At 42.4% G+C, this 25,436-nt stretch overlaps 1 protein-coding gene across 5 annotated transcripts; it reads right to left on the bottom strand.

Annotated features, from left to right (window-relative positions):
* Positions 1-25: 25 nt before the first annotated feature.
* fam131a (family with sequence similarity 131 member A) lies at positions 26-23,380 on the bottom strand. Of its 5 annotated transcripts, none has more exons than XM_020708333.2 (6): positions 22,905-23,380; positions 18,855-18,994; positions 13,653-13,746; positions 13,388-13,570; positions 6,255-6,386; positions 26-4,264 (listed from the first exon to the last, which is right to left on the bottom strand). In XM_020708333.2, the coding sequence occupies exons 3-6, from the start codon at positions 13,720-13,722 to the stop codon at positions 3,609-3,611; spliced, it is 1,041 nt and encodes a 346-aa protein (XP_020563992.1). In that variant the 5' UTR covers positions 13,723-13,746; positions 18,855-18,994; positions 22,905-23,380; the 3' UTR covers positions 26-3,608. The 5 variants fall into 5 exon arrangements, with proteins under 5 accessions (XP_020563992.1, XP_020563990.1, XP_011480966.1 ...); XM_020708331.2 differs by lacking the exon at positions 22,905-23,380 and adding an exon at positions 22,786-22,898; XM_011482664.3 differs by lacking the exon at positions 18,855-18,994.
* Between the last annotated feature and the right edge of the window lie 2,056 nt (positions 23,381-25,436).

Genomic DNA, 25,436 nt, shown 5'->3' with positions numbered 1-25,436 from the left:
CACAAGGTGGAAAAAAAACAGAAACTTTGTTTTTTGCAAACAATACCAATAATTTATTACCTCGAAATGATATCAGAGGCAGCAAACAATGATTTATTTTTCTAATCCAAGGACATAATATTCAAATAATAACATTCACCAAAAGAGGAAAAACATGTTTCAATAAAAAAGGAGGAGAAAAGACAGGAATGGTTTTGAGTAGGAGGAGTGACTGATGCTGACCCTCTGAGAGACTGGATGAAACAATACATTCATTTAAGCTTCTCTGCCTCTTGTTTGCAGCCTCTTTGTCTCTGTTGGGTTAGTAGTATGGCTTTGTGAGACTCCTCCCTGTGAGAGCTGCCCCAACCATCAGCCTCCAACCATCAGCCCAAGTCTCTATGCAGGTATTGTTGGGGTTCATTTCCAGCACATATTCACACACCTTCACAGTTTTTTTCACTGAACGGTGATGGGATGGGGTTGTGTCCTGGCCCAGCTGGGTTGTTCTAAAATGCTAAGTAGGTTGTAGGGTGACAGTAGCGCTTCCACCAGCTAAATATTCATACGCCCTCCTGCCTTGACGCTGTGGGACAGATGTTTTGATGTCTTTTTATAGCACTGGGGCCTCCTGACACACACATGCACATGCGGAACCTGAAGCACTTCTCTCTGATAAGAGTCCGGTGTCTGGACACAAAATAAACTAAATACCCTGCCCATGAGCATGCACACATCCATGCAAATGTCAGAGCGTGTTTCCATCTAAAGACGTCTGCCTGAGTCAAGCACAGCAAGTTTTTCTGTGCCTATTAGGCTAACAAATCATCAATCATTTCAACAGAAAAAGGAGCATGGAAACAAAGAGGGCAGGGAGCCTTCTGGGACAGAAGCTGTCACTGAGAAACTGCTGGCTGTAAAAGAACCGGGGAACCAAAGGGAATGTAAAGAAAAGAGACAGACAGACAGGAGACAACATCTCCTGATCATCAGCAAGTTTTACAATCCCAGGCTAATAGCCTTTGGGCAAAGGTAGCGCACAAATGTCCTCTTAGTTATGTAATAAGTCCCCTGTGGGGGGAAAGATGGAGACAAACACAAAGACACTGGAGGAGGAGAGCAGGGGATGACAGCACACTGATGGAGGGATACAGAAGGGAAACATTCATCAGGCTGTCAGTGGGACATGTTTGATATCTATTCCCACAAGGATGAAACATTCCCATGGAGACAGTTAGGAAGTCCATAAAGTCACCAAAGACTTTGATTTATGACGTGGTTGGGCTGACTTTCAAAGAGCGAAAGGAGTTAAGGATTCAGAAGGATGACGGACAACATCCTTTCACAAGTGTGACCACTTTTCTGAGCACACAGAAGAGGATGAAGACATTCATATTGACAGAAAAAAAAAAAAAAAAGCACAGAGGTGGACGGAGAGAGCTGATAAATGGAGGAGGGAGTCAGCCAACAAAGGCATGCCTGCGTCACCTCACCCAAACAAAAGCCCAACCTCTCCTTGCACTGCCGGGATCTTAATGTCAGCCGAAAGGACAATGACGCAAAGCGCCCTGCGGTAACCTGCGGCTAGCTGCAGCAGGAGCAAACTCGCAGCAGACGCAACAGGGATTTTTGATGGCTCCATCCGACCCACGCTGGCATGTTTATCTGCCCCCCTTGCCCCTCATGATGATCAGAAAGGTGTAAAAAGGCCAAGCTGTGGCCTCAGTGACACCATGGAGGATGATGATGATTGGAATGCAACTAGGGAGGTCAGAGGTGATGCATGAAAGGCACAGCTTCATTTGTTCCCCCTGAGTTGTCACTGTCTTTTCCCCTCGTCAACTGTAGTAAACTATGTTCTCTGTTTGCATCAGAAACTGCCATCCTTTCCTGCGTTCTGTGTGCATTTTCTGGTTTTTATTTAAACCTCCAGTCCCAATTAAACCAATATATAGCTACACCTGACAATGTTTTAAAGGGAATCGCTGCATTGGATGGGTTTTGGAATGAAAATGCAAGCTTTAGCTGCTTGCTGACATCTTACAGTGCAGACACACAACTTCAGAAAATGTCAAAACACAAACTGTCTTGTTGAGGCTTTTACTAAAAGACATGGCGTTAAACCTGTACTTTAATTATTCACAGAAAATGATGACTTACCCTCACAACATCCCACAAACATGTGCAAACACACATGGACAATGAGCAGGACTCATGCATGTGTGGGGGGTGGGGGTGCACAGGACCAAGTGGATTACCTGAGTTGTATGAACCATCAGTGGGAGAATTTTAATCGTTCTCCACACGTCGCTATGGAGATGGGAGATTCTGTATGGGGCACATAAACATGCCCTTCTGCAAAAGCATCACATTAAAGGAAGAATAACAGAGAAACAGAAGCAAACGTCTAGAAGGGAAACGAACTAAGAGCATTCTGAAAAATTAGATTAAAGGAAATATGGAAATAACTAAGCATATCACAGTATCCTGTTTGGAAAAAAATGGAAGAAAAAAAAACTTTTTTGTTCACATTTGTTGTTTTTTTGTTTTCCCAGTAACTATATCACACAGTGATAACAAAGAAAAGGAGAAATCTACAGCCACATTAGCTTCGTGCAAAAAACCACATTCACTGGCATGCCGCATAGGCAAAGAGATCAAAGCAAGACGACTCATACAAAAATATAGAAAAATCTCCAATGCACTGTATGTGTTCACAGGAAAAAAACTCTTGTTGTCTTTTCATCCTATGATGCTCCATGCCAAACATTTCTCACCAAAGGATCACTTCAGGAACATTCTGTATTTTTTGTCAGAAGTTTCTGAAAGTTTTCACTTCCAAGACAAGCAACTTTTTGTCTTCCACTCAGAAGTCCACAGAACATCTGGGACTGAGTGTCATTATGACAGGTTTCAACCATAACAATGTCACTTGAACGACGACATGTTTGAATGATAGAAAACTAGTACAATAAAAGCATATCATTTCTGTCACAAACCCTTTTTTTAAAATACAAACCACTTCCTGTCACTTTCCTGACATTCCAGCACTTGCTTCTACTCAGTCGTGACAGGGTTAAATAGTTTGGCATTCTCAGCAAGCCATGCCCAGAAGGATGCAAAGTAGTCTCTTGCAAAGGAGAGAGGGAATTATGCAGGATATAGGGCAGGTGCCAGGATGCAGTGTCAACCTGCCCTCCAAGGGGGGCATTGACAGGGGTAGTAATACAGCATAGCTGAGATTACACTTCTTGTTCCAGACCAGGTCATTCCTGCGCTTGCAGAATACATGCATCGATAAGTCAGAGTCCAAACTCTCCGTCCTTCTGATTCTGTTTAGGATTTAGGAATTTAGGGTGGGATTTAAATCAACAACTCAGGGGGTGAGTTGCTGTATTGAGTCCAGCGTTTGCGCTCCGATCAAAAAGATTGTTTGGACGCCTTCAAAGCAAACAGTGTAGATTTGTGGGAGGACGAAACAGGAGGAGGGAGGAGCTGAAACCACCAGTAAGGCAAAGACGGATAGTCAGTCAGAGGGGGAACCACCGCCAATGTAGGAGGTTCTGTTTTTTTAGACATGGAGAGTTTTCAAATTTCAGAAGACGACATTAACCCTTTGTTTGCTGGAGTCACTGGTTGTTTGGCTGCCCCGCCCTCTCCTCCAGCTCCTCTTCAAAATCCTCTTCATCCAGGGAAACCACACCAGAAGAGGCCACGTCAGACACCCTCCGGCTGGGATCATAGCCAGACGGGTGCTCCACTTCATTGCCCTCTGCCTCCACCTGGCACATGGTGCTCTGATAGTCCTTGCATGGAGCGTCGTCGTCCTCCCCAGGTGACAGGTACGTCTCGGAGTAAGACATGGAGTAGCAAGGGGAGTCCTGACCCCCACAGGGCCTGCAGCCTTGTGCTTGCCTTGTGCCCCCTCCCAGGTTATGGAAACCGTTCTCTCCCCCACCAGGCCCACTCTGCCCCACCCTCTGAAGGCGGGCCAGCAGCTCCTCCCCTCCGTGGAGCGCCGACAGGATCTTGGCAGCAAGCTCAGCAGCATTGGAGTGGGGGACACGGTGTCCCCCCAGGTCACGCAGCAGGGGGTGCTGCTCATCAAGGCTGCACATGCTGGAGCACAGTGTGTCCGGAGAGCCCGCCGTGGGGGACGGCTCCCGGCTGCAACCACCATCTCCTACCCCTACCCCACTTTCAGAGAGGGTCCCCCACAAGCCCAGGTGCTGACAAAGCTGGGAGTGGATCAGATCCTTCAAGTAAGGGGGGTAGGAGGACACATCTAGAAGACATGAAACAAACCATGAGCGGGAAGTCCTGAGAAAAAAGGCAACAAGAAAGGACACTTATTTTTGTTTGTGAAACAATTTTTTTATCTGATTTTTGTTTACTATTAGAACATCTCCAGAGCACCAATGTGAGCGTGGCTCTGATGTTAGCTTGAACTAGTATAAAGAAATATTCGAAACCGTCATTTTACACACAAAGCTGCAAATCCTGTCAATTCTTTAGCAGAAAATTAATTAAATATTTCTTTCATTCATTAAATATTAATTTAATCTCATTTATATATATTTTTATTCTTGAAAAATACTACTGATTAAATGAAATTTAAGTTGTACACAAAATGGTTTCCACAAGAATTACCACAAAAGAAATAACTTCAGCTAAGAAAAATAAAGTTTACTTTTTTATTTTGGTTTTTCACTGAAATTTAAGGGATTTTTATTTGAGATGTACATTATTTTATGTAGTCATACTTTTTAATTTACTTTTTTTTATTATTTTATTTGATATTTATTTATTCATTTATTTTGCTTTTGGGGATTTATACCTATCCATTAAGGTTTATACTTTAGCTTTAATGTGTTTTAATCTTTTTCCATTTGTTTTAATTCCAGCATTTTACTCAGATGGATCCTCCACACCAGGGATGAAGTCTCCTCAGTGAAAAGTTACAGTGGGATCGTCCGGGTTTGGCTCCTCGCTCTGATCGGGAGTCGCTGGTGTGGACAGGTCAATTCCCAAATTAACCCAAAAGAACCAATGGTGATATCAGTGTGACAGAAAAATATCAGAATTGGATTCTATGGTCTATTTGGTTTGTGGTAAAAAATGCACATAATTTTATTTTTAAGAAAAAATGCGTCTGGATTCTTCTGGGTTCAGCATCAAGTCAGATTTCTATTTATATTGTAGCCTTACACTTTTTATTTATTTTTATTTTTTTGCTTTTGTTTTTTAAATTGAAAATGTTATATTATGTTAAGCACTTTGTGTTACCTTTATATGAAAAGTGCTTTTTATATAAAGTTTTATTCGATTTGAGGATAGGTATTTTATCTTTACTCAAGAAGCAATCTTTTTGTTGTCTTATTTTAAATTCAGTAGAATAAAAAAATTGAACAAAGTAAATAAATAAATAAAAATTGTTTATAAAATAAAAACAAAAAAAATGGAAAAAAGATCAAATACTTTAAATGAAACAAATTAGAATGTGTTAAATGGAACTAACAAAGCTGTCTGGATGTGGGTGAGGGTTAAATGCCTTGCTTTAGATAATCCTAAAGTATATTTGACAATTAAACACCACAATCACAGCATCAGATCACACTGGGTTAATAAAACAGCTTTAGGAACAAGCAAAAACTAAATTAAAGGGAATTAATTATTCTGTTCATGAAAAGAGGAAGTTCAGAAATAATTTATAGCCATAAAACTCCTGGAGCTCTACTGGGTCATAAAGACGAGGGTTTGTCAGTGTCTCTGACTGAGCTCACACTTCATGAAGACACATAGAGCTCAGTGAAATCTCAGCGACTCCATTTAGTTTATTTATAAAGCGTCAGATCACAAGAGAACATGTCAAACCCCTGGTTTCCTCCAACAGATAAAAACCAGAGCTGAGTGTGACGGCAGAGGAACCACCACAATGAGCTGAACGTTCTTGGCTGCAGGAGCGACTATTTGTTGTTGTGTGCAATCAGAATGAAAGCTGCAGTACACACTCATACACACAGACTGCTGGGGCCAAAGACAGTGTGTATTTATACCCCAATCACACAGATGCTGGCTTTGCAGCAAAGGAAATTATATTAAACTTGCAGCAGGGGTATCAAATTGCACACAGGAAAAAAAATGTCATTAGAGGACGACAACTAGGGCACTGGGACAATGAGAGGCTTATTTGAAGAGAAAGAGATATGGCTGAAGAAGGAAGGTGTGCAGCGCGCTGCAGATCAATACATACGATTTAGTTGTTGGGTGTTTACCAGTGCTCTGTGTGGTGGGGTCGTTGGCAGGCAGAAAGTCTTCATCGTATGAGTCATCGTTGGACTCGTCTCCGTCCACGGAGGACCAAGCCCTCAGCTTAGCCTCTGCAATGGCAAACTGCTCTGCAACACCTGCAAACACACACACACAAGGGTATGAGCTACACACGCACACAAGCAATTACATGGTTGACATGGTAACAAGGAGGCGCCAGATAGCACTGTTCCCCAACGCCATGCAGCTGCTCTTTGACAGACCTGAGGAACAGTGCACACATTAGACTGGACACGGTCAACATTTGCTTTGCAGTCAAAGCTCTTCAGGCATCGTTTGTCAGAAAGCAAACGTCATCATTTGAGGGGGCTCAGACACAGACTGGAACTCCTGCTACAGGAGGTGGAGCTGTCAGGTGGAGGAGGCACTAGGAAGACATGTCAGCTTTTAGTTGTTGTGATTCTTTTAAAGAGAATTTGAATTTGAAACACACTTTTCCCCAACCTCTCAATAAATCAACAAATCGAGGGAAGTTTGAAATCTTTTTTATGAGCAAAGATTTCTCTCATCTCTGCAAACAGAATACGACAGAGCCAGTTTAACCACGAAGAGAAATTATTGACCTTAATATGAAGAGACATGCTAGTGTGTTGATAGTGAGGACATTCAGGAATGTCTAATGTCTCACAGGAACAAAGGTGGACGATGAGCCCTAAATTGGTGTCACTGCAGACTGATGAAGGCCTGGTTATAATATAAACTAGAACAAAACACTTCAAACACAAAAACAACAAACAAGGACAAGAAAACTAAAATGAAAACAAGAATTTATCAATTAAGTTATCTTTATTCACATTTAAAACTATACAAGCTGCTAGTCATTTCTGGTCATTCTCATCTAACTCAAACAAGTCAAGAGCACCTGTCTATTCTGTGGGAATGCTTGTGTGTGTTTGTGTGTGTGTGTGTGTGTGTGTGTGTGTGTAGCATGTGGCTGTGTGTGTTTGCATGTATGCATGTGTGGGATGACTCGTACATAAACCAATAACCTACAGAGACCTGCAGAGCAATCCGCTCCAATCATTGTCAGCTGGTTAATCAGAGTCTTAGTCTCCCTCTTGCATTTCTTTTAAGTAGCTCTGCCCCCCCCCCCCCCCCCTCACTCTCTATATCCCATCATCCACCTGCTTTGTATTCCTCCGTTAAAGTCTAACCTTTTTTTTCAATTGTCTCTATCAATAAATGTCTCTAAACTCACCGGAGTCCTCTCGTTTTTCTCAGTCATCCTCATTCAAACGTCTCTCCTGTTTCCTTAGCCATCTCTCCTTCTCTGACTGTGGTCAGTGCTCAGTATTCATATGTCGTCTTGCAGAGAAAGATCAATGCTCTCATTCAACTTTTACAGTTGCTGAGTCCTAAACTCTCCTAACAAATACAGACTAACCATCCCACAGACGGCACCGTCTAAGATTCCTTTGAAACTCTTGTATTTTCAGACAAAAGAAGAAATCTATCATTTACCTACAGCAACTATTCCCTAAATATTTTTCATTCATGTTTTCATGTGATGCCAAGCAGGCTTTTTTTATGCAGTTCATTCATCCATATATAATTTTCATTCATCTTCTAATCCATTTGTTCCCATTCAGGGTCACCGGCCACTTGCGGGCGAAGGCTGGGGTCTCCCTGGACAGATTGTTGGTCTGTTGCAGAGCCACAATCACACATCTATGCACGCTAACATTCACACTTTTGGACAATTCAGAGTAACCAATTAACCTTTGAATCATGTTTTTGGTAGGTGGCCCCAGAGAAACCCCATACATGGGGAGAACATGCAAACTCCACACAGAAAGGTCCCCCATTGTTTCAGGTCCTCCAGCCGGGACTTGAAACGGGGCCTTCTTGCTGTGAGGGAAGAACACTAACCACTGCACTGTGTCACTTTTTTTGATGCAAGTTTTCAATTGAATCGGTTGGTTCAAAAGGGGCCCAAGTCCAAGAGGTTTGTTTTTCCAGGAAATTATTTTCATTGCATAGCTTAAAGGGAGGCTACACCAAATGATTACGGTAATACTTTACCCAGATTTAGCACCAGTTCATAGCTTACAAATGCTATAATATGAAGCACCTCACTTTTATAATTTCAGAGGACTTGCAAACTAAAGTCTCTAGACTTGGGCCCTTCTTGAATTAAACAGGGGCGCTGCCATATTGGATAACTAGTGCTGCCATCTATGGGATAAAGCAAAACCCATGCAAGAGAGGCCCAAGTCCAGGAATTTTGCACCTAATGCATTTTAAATGTCAAGCATAGTCAATACATTACAACGGACTTGGGACTTTTTTGCACATAATCAGATAGACCACAGAACATAGAATATCTCTATTTTGAAAAATTGTGGACTTGGGCCCCTTTTGAACTAACCAGTTCAATTGGTTCTGGTAAAATCTTTTTTTTTAAACTCCACTTAGATTTTTTTCTTAACTTTGCTTACCAAGGAAGATGGTGGGTGTCGGAAGTCCTGTATGAGTTCTGTTTTTAGTGAACTGTTGAATAACAGTATATTATGCATGCAGCAATCTAAACAAACACTGACTCTATAGAGACCTGTTTAAGAGGGGAAAATACTTGTATTAGAACCAACATTGAGTCAAGGTTTTTAGATTACCTTTGATAGAAAACTCTGACAGGTTTAACTCGTGATATACGCAGCATAATATGCACTAAAATGTAAAATATTGCTAATAAAATGTTAATGGGCACCTTTAGCTTTTTTAAGACACCCATGAGATATAAGACATAAGATATCCCTTTATTGATGTAACCATGGCAACCGTGATCAATGGAGGATAGTTTACATTTAGACCTATATTCTCTATATGAGCTGCCATGCCACCTTGCTTTGAAGAGCATAGCTTTGTTGTCATTATGGCTCCGTAAAACCTATTAACTATTTATTTGGAGTTTTCATGGCAACACATCATATACATAATATCAATGTATCTAAAAATCACTAAAGATTTCAAGCACAAAATGAGCAACAATCATGATGAAAACTACGACACAGGGTTGCCAACTCACTGTCCCCTGGCTCCAAGCAAACCAGAACATTTACCTTCTGTGCCCTGGCACAGTTCCTCTGTACAATGTATGAACACCTGCACAGAGGATGGATGTGTTTCCTCCTTCAGGAGACATGTCACTCTTTGCTGTTATCATGTTTGAAGAGTTTTTAAAATCCAAGCCTGATTTGTTCTATATTAAGGACCATTGGATGGTGAGTTTGGATGCATTGTTAAACAACTGACACTCCCTGTCTTGTTTTGTACTCACAGTACAACCATACCAGACTGTAGTCCAGGCATCAGTAATAATGGCCCACTTCTGCTAGTGGGCACACCATTCGAGCTCAAGAACAAGACAAACCAAACTCCAGGGTCAGATGTATGAAGGAATTTTGTGCAATGAGTAGACTCCTAATATCATCTGAGTTCATATAATGTTACTCACCACTGCAGCTGTAAGAACACAACACCTTTTATCTTTGATCCATGAGGAGGCAGCTTGCCGTGCAACAGATCGCTGGTTTAATTGATGGGAACTTTACTAAAGAAGAAACTTTTTGGACGGTCACTGAGCGAGAACATTAACACGATAATAGTTTGAGAAGAGTGAATTTCTGTGAAGAGGAAGAGGAGGCTGACAGGAAAATTGCTCAGTCATGGTGGCACTAGCCGGGACAAAACCTCACTATTCAAATTAACCTTGAGAGTCTGCATTGCAGGGGGTGAGCAGAAGGGTGGATGGAAATTGGCAGGAAGGACATAGACTAAAGGAATGTATCATAGAAACAGAGTGGAGAGGCAGGGACAGAAAGATAAGTATTAAAGGGTCAGAAGGGAATGAAAAGAGTGTGTGAGATGAGGAGTCAGTAACTGTCAGAGGACTCAGGTGAGTTGTAGGTTAAGGTTCTTAGAGACAGACCTTCAACTGCAATCGCATGAGAAGTGGGGCAGTTAGAGGCCAGGACAAATGCTCTCTGTTTGAGTATGTTAACTGTCATACAGATGGTTTCTACGTCTTTGCAGAAAAAAAAAAATAAGCGTTCAGTCAAGCTGGCCGTATTTTACGTTAAAAGGTAATTCATGATTTCTGCCTGTTTAAAGCTGCGTCCCCATTTTCCAGCCTGTCAAGCTGCTTCCTACGTCTAATGAGGTATAAGAAGGAGGCTGTAAGATTGGTGGTTTGTCATCATAATGAGCTCTGGCAGAATTTGGTTAAGTCTGAGAACACAACCTGGAGGATGTCAAAGTGTGGTTATTAAAGTCACATTACAAGGGTTCAAACTATGTCGCTTCTGTACGTTTCCACCCTTTTTGACTCATGATTGCCTGTTTTCTTTTATTTTTTGCTTCAAATAAAAAGAAACATTTGTAACACTTTCACTGCTGTATAGAAACATTAAGCAATAATCCATTAACCACCATCAAACACCATATATCCCTATGGCAAATACAACATGAAAAGCCTTGGTTAGGTTTAACAAGTTAGAAGATCTGTGCAATAAAACAAAATAAACACCTTTTCAAAATGAAGTTTTTCTCAGCTTTCTGGATGGACATGTTATCTTCTGTCCATTATGATGATGATTGTATAAGGTAACATCATTTTTTAAACTCATCAAATATTTACAGTTTGTTTTTATCAAATATATTAAAGATATAACACAAATTAATAAAGCTATGTCTTTATGGATTCATCAAGAATGAAAGGAAAAGTGTAGAAGACTTGGGTGAGAGCAGCCATGTTGTTGGAGACTGATGGAGGGACAGGAACAGACCTGGAGGTAGCAGAGGTGAAGATGTCAAGGTTCCGGGCTACACAGCAGGACGCGTGGCGTGCCTCTCTGCGAATACAACTATCTTCAAATTACTTAAAAGGTTGATTTTCCCCAAAAAAGAGAGCTGACCATGCCCCCGAAGAAACCCCAGGAATACGAAGACCTCAAAAAGACTCTTGACATTATTCAAGAAACGCTGAAAAGTTTTATGGAACAAGTGTCGGCTAAGCTAACGCCACTTTGGGAAATGATGGAAGAGTTCCGAAGATTTCGGGCTCAAAACGAGCAGCGAGAAAACCGGGTCGAGATTCTGGAGAAAAGACTGGACGATGTGGAACAGCAAGTAAGGATGAATAATGTCATTCTCACTGGAGTACCGATCAAGTCTCGAGCGAAACTGACAGCAGGAGCAAGCACTGCTAATGCTAGCGCTAGCGTAGCTAGCAGTGCTAATACGGAGATCGGTGCAGAGTCTTTGGAGCAGCAAATACATTCATTTCTCACATCTAAAAGGATTTCCCTGGATCTCAATACCATCGAGACCTGCCACCTGCTCCCCAGGAGAAAGGAGACGGATAAACCAGCGATCCTCATCAGGTTTGTGAATCACAAACACAAGCTAGCTTTGATGACCCAAAGGAAACAACTGAAAGGTTCGGCTGCTTATCTGAACGACCATCTGACCAGAAGGAATGCTGAAATCTCAAACATGCACGGCTTCTCAGGAAGCGTAAGCAGATTGAGAACACTTGGGTTAAAGGCTGCAGGATTTACGTGAAACCGCTCGGTCCAGAGGACCGGTCCAAGGTTCTGGTTGTGAACACCATGAAAGACTTTGAGAAGTGTTTAATCACGGTCGTCTGAAACAACGTGGAGTAATAAACCAAAGAGCCACATAATTTCAAGAAATATGACACGTGGATTCATCACTCTCTCTGTATGTCTGACGTAACCTGAATAACAGCAGAGTTCTGACCTGCAGACAACTTGACCTCAACTTTCACCGCAGCTGATATCAGCTGAAGAAGGATATGGACCTGAATCTAATGTCTGCAGACATAACATCGAAGAGAACTATTAACTCTGCTTTGAACCCAGAAGAACGGCTGTTATCAGTAAAAGAAGAAATACCAACCTTGGACAATCGACAGTTATGGACCCTTTTTACTTTTCCCCTACAGCATTATTTTATTATAAAAAAATAAATAAAAATACAAAAAAAAATATTAAAAAAAGTAAAACAAATGATTAATCACTTATTGAAAATTGTTAAATTGATTGACTTTTAATGATATTACTTCACTTTCTCCGAAAATTGATAAATTGATTCAAAAATCTTTCCTAATGTAGCATAATTTTGCACATGTTTTTAACTTTAGATACTTGATGAAATTTTGCTATGAAAATTCCTGAAACAGTGTTGTGTCTACTTTACTGATATAGTATTATGTTTTATTCATATGAATGGCTTTTATAAGTAACATAATCTGCATATATTTCAGATGACTGATCTGCATTTGCCATGTTGATTTCTAAAATAGTTATTTTTGACGTAATACTTAAGTAATTCATCTTTGTCATGTCCTCTATCGATATCTTATGATTTTTAATTCTGTCTGATAAAAACTGGGACCGGATATTGATAAATCATGTAATAAAATGGTTATAGTATAACGGGGTGGGAATATATAAGTTCGCTTCCTTCCACTCCCTTTCAAGCAATATTTATTAATATGTCTAAAAAAAATTTTTTTTTTAAAGTTCTCTTTGGGAATGACTATGGATAGGTTCAGAAATGAATCCATCAGAGAAACAAATCATGGTAGATGTTTATTAGATAAATGCATAGAAGCAGATGGAGATGGTTTGGACATATTAAGAGGAGGAACAGTGGGGGATGACATTGGAGCTGCAGGCAAGAGGAGGGCCAAAGAAGAGGCTCATGGATGTAGAGATGGAGGACATAAGGGTGGTTGATGGGAGTCAGTGAGATGCAGAGAAGAAAGCTAGATGGAGGCAGCTGATTCATTGTCGTGCCTCCTAAAAGGAGAAACTGAAGGACGAAGACATCTATGCAGCCTTTTGGTTCCTCAAAATAAAGAATGCTATTTCTATTTAACATTTTTTTTATCCCACCCAAATCTTTTTATCTAATTCCTTTAGACATATGAGTCGTTTTTTTCAGTTTTGTGTCAACTGGGGTTTAGAAAAATCCTTCTTGTGATCCTGAATACCAAGGAACACAGACGGTTTCATTTAAAAGGATAAACTATAGAACAACTAGACATTCTTACCGGCAGCAAAGCGAGCTTCCTGTTCTCCCTCCGTGAGGTCAGAGTAGGAGTTGAAGTCTGACTCCAGGGCTGTTGCAGTGTCCATCGGCTTGCACCACCCCTTCCACTCTATCAAATGGGCCACTCTGCCTTGAGCCATGGCTGTGGGTTTTGTCACATGGTCCTTTACAACCTGTGAAATACCTGCGTGGCACATGTCAGGTGTCATGCTGCAGCAAATTATTTCAGCTTCAGTGAAGATGTCTGCATCAAATGCTTCACTCACCATGCAGGGAGGATCGCGCTAATGCAGCAATCTCTTGAATGGTAAGAGCTCTTCTTGATTTTGGTAACATTTCAATAGTGTCATCAACATTCACCTGAAACGATAAAGAAATCAATGAGAGTGGCTCCTTCATAACCCACTGAATGTGGGAGAGCTGAATGCATGAGTCACAGAAAAGCCCAGGACGGACTTTAGAGGAAAGGAGATTCCTTTTGTCACTTTATCACTTTGCTGTTCTCCACACAGCCTTGAAAACCAGAGGATTTTCTATTTACACAGTCTAACTTCAACCTGCAACGAAATGCAGAAGGTCACTCAATTTGTCCGGTTTTCTGAAAACAGTTTGTGATTTTTGTCTCTACGTTAATCACTATGCAAGATAAACCACTTTTCAACCAAGTAGTCCCTAAGCAGCAAGGCAGCTTTATCTGTGTAGAACCTTTCAGAAGGAGCAAATTTTAAAAGCTTTATATACAGACAAAGAGATTCTAAAGCAACAAAACTTAAAATTAAAGCAAAAGAAACAATTCTTGGTTGAAATAAAGAAAAAGTTTACTTTTCAAAACTTTTAAAACTGTAAAATATTTCCTTTATTGAGGGTTTTATATCGACCTTTGGAATAAAATAATAAAATGATCAAATTATTCATTACTTCATTGTGAAAACGAAAAAACGAAAGATCTATTACAAAATGAAAGTTTTTATTATCTTAATTATTTCATTTTAATTTGTGTGAAATATTTAAAGTTTTAAGTATTTTCAAAAACCCAAAGTCCTTCCTGGAGTGTGGTAAAGTACCCACAGACTGTAAATTCAGTTTAAATCAGTTTAATAGCTCTCATGTAAAGACTTTCATTGTCAACATTTCCATGCTGACTGTAAGATGTGCCTTAGGGCAGTCCACCTATGGTCGGAGGATTGCAGGTTTGATTCTTGCCTTGCCTGCCCACATGTCGAAGTGTCCTTGGGCAAGACACTAAACCCCACCTTTCCTCTGGTGGATGGTTGGCACTAGTGTTTGGCAGCAGAGCCGCCATCAGTGTGTGAATGTGTGTGTGAATGGGACTGTCACTGCAAAGCATTTTGGGTCTTCTGAGAAGGTAGAAAAGTGCAATACAGGTATACACCATTTGCTATTTATAAAATACAAAATGTTTTTGTTTGCAGCATTTAGGCTGATTCAGCAACTGGTTGGTGAAGCTCACTGTAGGACTCTCCAGCTAACATCCATTGCTTTATTTATTAATCACACACAAGCAAAAGAAATAGTAATTTTAGTGACCTGCTGTTGATGGGAAGAATCAGTAGAGCAGTAAATAATTTAAATTTTCAGGAATAAAACCATTGAAGGCCATAAGATCCATCCAAAGACTGGTTATATGTTTTGTAGGTTATGTTTTCAATCAGCTTGTGAGTGTAGTTGTGAGCTTTCCCTCGTCTCTCCTTTCATTGTTCCATCTGCACACCAGATCTGACCACACCAGATCTGACCACACCAGATCTGACCACACCAGATCTGACCACACCAGATCTGACCACAGATCTGACCGCTCTGGCTCTCCAGGCCTCCATGAAAGAGAAATTATCCTTCTGATCTCGGTGTAAGGATTGACTTTGTGGCACAATATTCTGATCATCTGTAAACACATCACGACACCTTTGCTTTCTTAATTACATCCTGGAATGCATTTAAACGCAAAAAAGATACACTATGTTAGGTAATCAAAGTAACAGTCAACTGAATTTCTTTTCCTGATAAAAACAGCAAAAAATTCAACCCAAATAACCAACACAGATATTTGTCAAACAGACCCCAGAAATACGAATCCCCTCTTCAGGATTGGAGCGCATCGGCTTCAGCAGCAAAGCTTGATAATCCTTCGGTGCCGCTGAGCAGCTCACAGATCTGAGCAAGGATAATCTGGAGGAGATGTGACACGTCCCCTCAAGGAGTGCTGAGATGATAAATTGTCTTGGCCTTTAATTAAAAATCTGATAACAGCCACTTGATGCTGTCCACCCACAGCTCAGCTTTCTGTTTTTTTTCTCCTCTGCCCCCACAAATCATTCTAATCTGGTGTGGAAGGATTTCATGCTCTCCCGTTTTATCCTGTTTGACACTTCTGAAGCTGCTTTCTCCATCTTTCATTCATCTTTTTAACCAAGCCGAAAGATAACTTTTGCTGTGTTGGAAATATTATTAGGAGGTTGAGCCTATAAGTGCTGTGAAGTTCTTGAAAGCGCGCTTGGATTTTGTTATTGGATGCCAGATTTTCTCACAGATTTGCTGTTCCTTCTTTGACTTTACATTGGCTGTAGAAGAAAGTGAAAACACGACTCTCTTCTCATCAAATATATCATCATTTTCCAACCTGGAAGCCTTTTGATTGCTAAATTGTTCTTTCATCATCAGAATGTTGATGTTAAAGTCAGAAACCTTCCAGAGGTGAACTGCTCCGTCAGACGTTTAGGTCTAGAAACAGCTCACTAATGGAAACAGAATCTTTAAAATAATGTGTAGATTTAAAAGCTAATCAGGCTTCAGTCTGCAGAACACAAAAGCTGAACTCACTCCAGACTTTAGCATTTGTGTCCATTAGAAAGTACACTTTCACATTAAAATGCTTCACTTATTTTGAAGGGCCCATCTACAGTGTTTGGACTTCAGCTCTGGAGCCCTTAAAGCAGGAACCTGCACCAAAATGTAATAACTTTGTTAGGGTTTGGTATTTAAATCAATGAAGCTGAGCAACCAAAAGCATTAAAGGAAATTAAACAACCAACAGAACAATTACGTTAGTTAGTCTAACATCTCATCCTTGTTGACATTATTTTTGCAAATAATGTTTGCAATAATGTTAGTTGAACTGAACAAAAATAAAATAAAATCTGTTTTTGTTACTTAGCTGACCCAAAGAACTCCAGGTTCTCCACAGGAACTAAGTTCTGCTCATTTATGTGGTTTGAAGACTAATCAGTGTGAAATCAGATATCAGATGTGAAGTGTCACTGACACAATGAAAATTGGGATTTTGGTGTTTTTAACATGTTCTTGTGGCATTTTCTCATGATGGAGGACATGTATAAAGAAAATTAAGCTTTTTTTGGAAAAAAAAGATTGTATTTGTGATGTAGAAAACGTGCTGGGTGGGCCACAAGCTCCTTGCTCTGCTCCATTCGGATGTGTCCACTTGCAGACAACTAGATCCAGGTAAGTCTTGGTCTCCCGGCTCTGAGCTGGAATCTGACTCAAAACTGCACGGCTGGATGGCTCCAATATTGCTCACCACTTTGTTGCACCGGTAATTTCTGATCAACTACTACCTCTAGTCCTAGAAAACGACAAGTTTTTTAAACATGGCTAAAAACAGCTTACCGTAATCATAATTTAAAAGACCACAGGCTCTCTTTGAGAATAGATCAAAAACTGATCGGATTGGATCAAATGTCCCTTTTTCGGTTTTTGTTTTGACAAACATCGACAGAAAATCTGTTTTCAGAGGCCTTTTCTCTTGAAATCAGCTGCAAGCCATGAAAAGCTGAGTAACTTGAATAGACTGGATCCAAATCTGCGTATGGAAAAAAAACGAACACCCCCACCACCACCGCATTTCTGTCACTCATTGCTTTTTTTTTTACCCTGTTTTCACTTGTGGTCCATGTTAAATTTTCCTCAGTTGGATCATTTCCATGGCAACCAGTCGCCAAGGAACAAATCCTCAACGCGTGTTTGCGTGAATAATGCAGATGACGTCAGATGAGCACCAAGATCAGAGGCTCCTCCATGTGTTTTTTGGCTTCTTCTCCATCTGATTTGGTTCCTTCTGTTTTGTTTCAATTTTGAAAACACTGTGAAAAATTAAGATTTTATTTTTGGGGATTTCTGAATTAGAGATTGTTTCCACTAGAGCTGCAGTGAGCTCAGGAGGAAAGCAGGCAACGTGTCAGCCTCTGCGGTCACTGTTCGACATCAAAGAGTGAGGGTTTGCATTCTAGAAGGGATCTCTTCGACGCTGCTGCGTCACTGTTGCACATTAGATTGACACTCAGAGGGTGTGAAATCATGGAAGAGAAGCTACGCTTATTATTCCTATCACTGCTGCTTTGACAAAAAAACAAGCATCCACTTACTTTCTGCTCCATGTTTAGCAAAAGAAAAAAAGAGGTAAAGTAATCATTTTTGGGTTGTGTTTTACCTGTTAAGGTATTAAGTCTATGGATTGATATTTATGCCACCACGCTGCACACAAAACTTTCTAAGTTGCAAATGAAAATATTAAATATCTGCTTTCAACATTTTTGACAGCAAAAAAAAAGTTTTCAAAGCAAAAAGCATTTGAAAAGCAAATATGGAATATTTTCATTTGCAACTTAGAAGGTTTTATGTGTAACATAGTGGCAGAAATATTACTTCATACAACAGCTGCAGCCAAAATGCTTCTGCTGGTTTAAGAACCATGACTTGGCTTTGTGTTAAAATGACATAAAGGATGGTGAACCTGATCTAACCTCTGTAGAGTTCAGAGTTAGGAATAGTGTGAGCTCACTGGTGTGGCTGAAATGTGGGATTTTAAATGCATTTTCATGACTGGTAGAGCCACTGCCCTGAAGATGAGGAGAAGATGAAAGAAAAAAAAAATGAAACTTCACCTCTCATGTGTGTGTCTGCTAAACCAACCTCTTCGTTTTCACCAAAAGCGAGTTTCGAGTGCTGCACAGTCGGACGTGTTCTCTTAAAAAACCAGAGCCAACTCTGATGTTCTATTTAGGCTTCTTCAAATTAATGAATAATTATGCTGTGTGGCGTGTAAATAACAAGAGAACAACTTGCTGCAATTAATGTAGGGTAAAATTCAGGAGGACCTTCCCCTGCAGCTGCAATGCACACTATCGACTTGGATGTCTTGATTAACAAGGTAATAATTAAACTCACAGGGCTGAGAAAGTTATGTCATATGGTGAAAAACAGACTGTCAGTTTTGTCTGGTCCTTGAGCGTAACACATGTGAAGTAACGGATGAACTGCCCTCAGGCAAAAAGGTTCTTAAGGCCAACGACTTCTGATTCATCCAAGAACAACAATGCATGGACAATAAAGAAGACCAACAGGTTTCACTTCTTCTCAGCAACAAATCAAAGCCTGAATTTACAGATTTATCATTGAAATGAAAAATGATTCACACTTTAGTGTATCAGAAGCACCTCACTGAAGTCCAGTGTACCCCAAGGTTCTGCCAAAATCAGTCTGTTCCTCAAGCAGGTTTGCGTGTTCCCCAAAAGAGAGAGATCAGAAACGGAGCTCGGCGCACTCCAGTCCACACGCAAAGAACCATCAACCGCAACTGTCGGAGGAAGAGATCCACAGGAAGGTTTGAGCTCGCGGCTGCTTTGGACTGCACCAACTCTCCAAAGACAGTTAGTGCTCTATAGCCACCAGTGCAACGGCCATGCTAACCCATGCCTCTGGCCGTACTCCCGCACAGCAGCATGACAGTAAAAATGTGATGTTGTCTTATCTCACTGCACTCTGATCCTAAAATAACAACTATGTAAGTAAAGAGATGGCTAATATCAACTAAAATATTAATTGAAGTTGGATTTTAAAAAGGACTTCAGCACAGAACAGATAGAGCTCATCCAGCCTGGTTCCAGGGGAATATCCAGCTTCACCTGGGAAGTTTTCTGCCCCCTTTATTGTGGGGTTTGTAGTGAGATAACTCCAAAGTTCAGTGCGACGGTCCACTTTCATGAGCTCTTAAAGCCATGCTTTCCATGCAGTTCTGCCAGAAACCCGAGCAGTTTTCACAACAACCCCCGTTCAGAAAGTCTGGGAAATGGAAACTCAAAGTTCTTGCAGTTAATTTGTTTTTACTATCATAGAAAGAATTATCCTCTCAGTGTTTTTGTTTTAATTTTACTAACATTTCAAACTAAAAACAGCTCATTTTAGCTTTCCATGTATTGCTGGAAGCAGCATGAGAAATGTAAATTATGAGATTGTTGTTGTATTTTGTGTCAGAGCAGGTCCATCCTGAGAGAAATGTGCACCCACTGTTGTATGAGATTAACAAAAGAAATGCACAGACATCAGTTTATGGGCTGCATGATGTCCGTAACCCTTGTGCTGTAGGCACTTTAACCTTGGGAGTTGGGTCATATAGACCCACTACACAGTGCGTTGAACCTTTTTTCTTCAATGATTTGTGATCTTCACTGGTGTCCATGAATTACATGAAATTTTTCCACCTTTATCCACCTTTGTCATGGTAAGGAGAACACGTCAATGTAAGGGTGGGGTCATCTAAGATAGCACAAGGGTTAAAGACACATTGAAAAAACAGAAGTAGTTTTTTTAGATTTCTAATCAGGAAGTAACTTTGAAATGTATGGATTTGTTAGATGGGATGAAGGTTTTTGTTTTAATTCAGTGCACGTTTCTCAGTGTTATTTGATTTTCACTGCACGATGACTGAACCTGTTTTACAGATAAAGGTGGTGTTTGTCTGGTCTTAAGTTTGTGAAACAGCACTTGCCTTAAGGTAATTAATTCATAACCTTAATGTGGTACCATCAGCTGCTCATATTTTACAGCTCAGTCCAGACCTTTTTCTTTCTCTGCGAATAAAAAAAAGCATTCTCCTCCAAAAGATTAAGAGAAGGTTGATGTTTTAGAGTTTTAAACTAAATAGTTTTTATTTCTTTACTTTCTTTTCCAACTACCTCCACCTGTTTTCTGCTACTTTGCAGGTTTGATGTAAAACGTTCATGTAAACAAATAGATAAACTTCTGATCGAAACAGAAAGTCCCTGCGTGGCTTCAGGTGTTCTCCTCCATATTCCACCAAACTCTCTGATCTGGGGTTGAAGGTGAAGCTGCTTCCGTTGTTGAGAGGAAGCAGAGAAAATTCCAGAATAACATGCACCATGCACCTGTCCCATCATTCCACATATGCCTCCTCCTGATCCGAAGCTTCCTGCTAAACATCACAGATGTCACCAAACCATCTTCAGGCACGTGCGTTAGCCGCCCTCGCCCTCCTCTGGACCAAAGGTGCATTTAACCAGCAACCGACCGAGAACGTTTCAGAACGCGGACAGCTCCGGTCAGACACGAGATCACGAGCATCCAGCGCGTGCGCGCCACTCTTCAAACCAGATTTTCAAAACGAGATTAGAAGGTGGGTCTCTAAATGTCAGCGTCTGGCTCCTCTTTCCTCTCGGGGACGCGTGTCTGGTTACCGTCTTTGAAAAGAACAACTCGCTCGATTAGCAGCTCGCGCCAGTCTCCAAAACTAATACTACAGTTTCAAAGTCCCCCTCCCCCCGCCGCTCACACTCCTCATTTAGCAGAGCTCAGGTGTCCACCACCCCCCACCCCCCACCCCTCCGGGCGAATTCAATACGTGCGGTTTAACTCGGTGTGATGGGATCGGGTGCCCCGCGCGCAATGTGTGCGTGGATCTCTGCTCCCGGGAAGTATTGTTCAGAGGAGGGAACAGCGCGCCTGCTTTGTCCGCTTGGCACCTCGTTTCCAGAATGTGACGGTTACCTGAGCCCTGCTGTGCGCGTGAGCTGTCCAGACCTTCAAAGTGTGAGGAGGAGGGAAGCTTCTCCGCCTCCGGTGTGTCCTTCCTCATCAGTGGAAAAGAGGCTGCGATAATTTTAGAGTCTAATAATAAGAGGAGAACGCCCCACCCCGTCACTTACAAGCTTTGACTTAAGTGTGCTGCGCTGTAGGACGCTCTATGTAAATGGTAATTAACGCACGTTCTGCGGACGGACACGTTTAGCCTGAAACTTGATGCGCATTTCCGTGAAAGGCCTGTGAAGCGGATGTTCTCCATTCGCGCGTCGTTTTGTTCCATACCTGTTTATCTTAATTAATCTCCTTGTTTCCGTCAAACGCAGCGGCGCCTCCTCTCCCAGCAAAATCGTCTTCGCGTTTTGTGTATTTAGGCTTTACCGCTAATTGCACGCGCGTGCCTGGCTCTTACTCGCTCGCACCGATTCTCGTCCTTGTAGTTTCTGTTGTCGTGGAAACTGCAGATGCAGAGACCGCCGCCGTTTACCCTTTTTCCTCCGTGACTGTTTGCTGGAGGGGGGGGGGGGGGGGTGCGCTAAACGAATTGGCGCAATAGGTCAAGAGTGCCCACTTAGCACGAAGCTTCGGGGTAAAGATGAGAAACAGGTGGCTGTTGTCAGCCTGCGTGGAAACAGGCGCTTCAGCCTATATGAGTCCGCGGGCCATGTCATTTACGCACTCCGCGGCAAGGAGAAGGAGAGAAGGCGCCATAAGTGACAGGAGATCCGTTAACATGCGGTGACCTGCGAGCGCAAAACTGATGGATCGGAGCTCAGATTGACGTAAATGCAGCCACCATGTCTGCGGGTGAGGATGGGTTCGATGGATGTGGGTCAGGATTTGACCCACTGGTTGCAGAGGAATGTCGGTCCAGCTGTGCCTCGACTGGGAATCGCGCGTCAATTGTTGGGGTAGGGGGACATATGAAGGTGTGAACGCGCAAACGCAACAATAGCGCCTGTTTGGTGCTGAAAGGCTTGAAGATGCCACGCACGCACACAATGCTCACGTGTGGACAGAGTGGCCTGTAGCTGAACAAACAGTCGTATATGACGTTAATATTTTTGCAGTGCTGTAGAGCAGAAGAAGGAGCTCTCCCTACCTTGCAGCTAAAGTGTGTCAGCGCGGTCAGAACCATGGTGTCGGGCTGAGGCGTCACGCCGCGAATCTAAGCGCGCAGTCAAAAGCGCCTCAGTCTGACTGGCGTGTTCACCAAAAACCTTCTTGGCATTCTCGTCGCATCGCGATGTTTAGGCTGCAGATCCCTGCCCCTTAACTCATCCAAACCACAACGGCAGCACGCGCGCCCCTCTACCCACGTGCACACCGTCCCACTGCAACAGAAGACTGCTTCAGTCGCATTTGGAGAGGATGGCACGTCTGCCCTCTGAGGCAGCAAAACTGTTGTTTGGACATCATTTCAGGCACATCATGCTGTGCACTGCAAGCACCCCCCTCCCCTGCCGAAGGCTGCAGCAAAATAATTGCTAAATAAAGAAAAACAGGCTTCCTTCAAGTTTTTTCGGGAGAGCAAGTTAAATGAGATCTTACCAACAGGCGCTTTGGAGCTGATGCAGCCCATCGTCCTTCAGCATAAAAACCCTCTCTAGGAGCGCAATCTATTCAACTGCCTCCCCCATTTATCCTCGTGCATGAGATGCAGCGCGTACCTCAGTGATCGGAAGCCTCGGTCGCCCTCCTCAACTGTGGAAGCTGCGCTGAGTTCCGGTGCGAGGCGGGGTGCTCAGACCTCGGCATCGAGACCGAGGGCGGGGGGGAGTCGATCCATCCTTCCAATGTTTGTGTCTTTCTACGCATTGACTGGTTTCAGATCCATGCGCACGCGCTTTTTTAGGCAGTTCTCTGTGCTTCCCCCGTCAGTCTGTGACAGCGCGCAGTTCCGTTGCTGCTTCAACACCACAGCAGGTGAACAGCGCTCCGCTCCGAGGCTGCGGCGGAAGCGCGGATGCCCATGGCGGCGTGGGGAGGGGGGTGTAAAAGTCTCAGGATTCAACTCATTACCCGCCTGTTGGGGCCACGCCTCACGGTCAACAAGGATCACAGATACTCGCCTCGTGCTCCCCTCCTTCTGACCGGTTAGGATGTAGTCATTTCAGCCGAACTTTTGCAGCCAAGACATCCCACGCGTTTCCCTTTATATACAACCAAGACGGAGTTTCCGCCCACTGACAATCTCCTATTGATGTGGGAACATGATTGGCTGCCGTGCCCTCCCTCACTGGGGGTGTGAGAAGCAGGGAGGAGCTGAAAGGTCCACGCAGAGGAGGAGCAACTGTACTGTTCCGCTCATCTTTTCCAGCTTTCATAAAGAAAACGAGAAATATTCTGCACAATTCAACAGGTCCGTGAGGCGCAGAGACATGGAAGGGTTCGAAACCTTGGAGAGGTCCTGCGCCTTATGCCATGTTTGAGGAAATATGCCACACTTTATCCTGCAAGCAAGGTGGTGTGACAGGGAACACGGGTGGGCAAAGTGACACATTTTCTCAACGTCCGGGGAGTTGTAGGACATCAGAACCTCCTTCATGCTCCATGCAGCGCAGTGCTGCAGGCTATTCATGACCTCACAGCTTCAGCATCCAACAATAGACACGATTTTGTCTTTCAAGACAAAAATCACGGTCAACTCTAACCTGTTTTATATCAGAGACCGGCAGAAGGATGGGCATTTAAATTAGCAGGTGTGATCCCCCTTTAACGGCCTGGCACCGAACCATCCTGGTCCTCAGCGCCTCTCTTCTCGCCCACCAGAAATCTAAACATAGACCTGCAGAGCGGCTGACCCACAAGGCCGCCCCCCTACTGCGCGTGTTATCGCCTGTGGAGCATGCACTCATTTCAGATCTCAAAAAGAGAGCAGGTGGGAGCTCCGTGGGGGCTGCACTAATAATTCAAGGAAATGCATCCTTCAATGAGGACAATTTATATCAGTAAAGTCTCAGTGAAATCATCTGCAGCTCTCCGTAATCCGTCCGTGGGATTCTAGATGACAGTCTGGTTTTCCAACAGAACTGCAGCAACATTGATATCTGGAGACGGCTGTTATCTTTGCAGTTTTTCTGTCCCATTTTTCGCGGGCTGAGGTTTGTGGAAAATGCTCAAACAGTTCAACCTCTATTACCAGCCAGAGGAGCGTAACCACGCCGCGTGCGTAAATGCGAACCCCGGGGACGCGCTTGAGCAAAGAAGGCCTTCTAGAAAATCAAAGCTATTTCTAAACTTCATAATTTTCCACTTGGGTTTTTCTGCAGCCAAACATGTTTTTAACTTTAAAACATTATAAACTTCAGAGAGCAACAAAAACAGTTTTTGTTTGCTTTTATTTTGTGCAGATTTCATCTTCTCTCCTCTCTGACTTCAGATGATGTAAACCCGCTGGTCCTCTCCTCCCGCAGCGCGCTCTCTCGTTTCATACTTTGTTGAGGTTGCGGCAGTTCCATTGGTGGCAGTATTTGATGCTCTAGCACCACCCAAAGGACAGTTGTAGCGCAGCAGCAGTGGAAACCACGAGGATCCTGTTGCTCAGGAAGCCACGTGACCCTAAAGCTTTTGAGCAGTCTGCGCGTTAAGACATCAGCATTTTTTAACCCTTGTGCTATCTTAGATGACCCCACCCTTTCTTTGACGTGTTCTTCCTACCATGACAAAGGTGGATAAAGGTGGAAAGATTTCATGTAATCCATGGACACCAGTGGAGATCACAAATCATTGAAGAAAAAAGGTTCGGAGCACTGTCTAGTGAGGTCTAGATGACCCAACTCCCAACGTTACAGTGCCTAGGATAGCACAAGGGTTAATCAGACGAAAAACCTGAAACTTTTCAGAGAGACAGACTGGAAGAGAATGTTTCAGGTTTGATTACCCTTTAAAAAATGAGTAAATGTATTCTAATTTTGAGATACTGTTTGACTTATTATAACTCAAGGAAACAGATTTTCTCTCAACTTCTGTAAAAACATGCAGGAATATGAATGTATTAATATTTTAACTGACATTATTCTGTAATTTCTAAAAATACTGAAAATCTGGAAAAAAACATCTTACGTATGATGTCAAAATCACTAGTTTAATTTTTATGTCCCAGTGAAATGACATTCTGCTGACCTTTAACCCTTGTGCTATCCTAAGCACTTTAACATTGGGAATGAGGTCATCTAGACCAGTGTTTTTCAACCAGTGTG

Source organism: Oryzias latipes, chromosome 13, assembly GCF_002234675.1.
Source record: "Oryzias latipes chromosome 13, ASM223467v1".
In the NCBI taxonomy this organism is placed as follows: domain Eukaryota; kingdom Metazoa; phylum Chordata; class Actinopteri; order Beloniformes; family Adrianichthyidae; genus Oryzias; species Oryzias latipes.
Note: the sequence above shows the minus strand (reverse complement) of the source record. Positions and strands in the feature narration are given on the sequence as shown.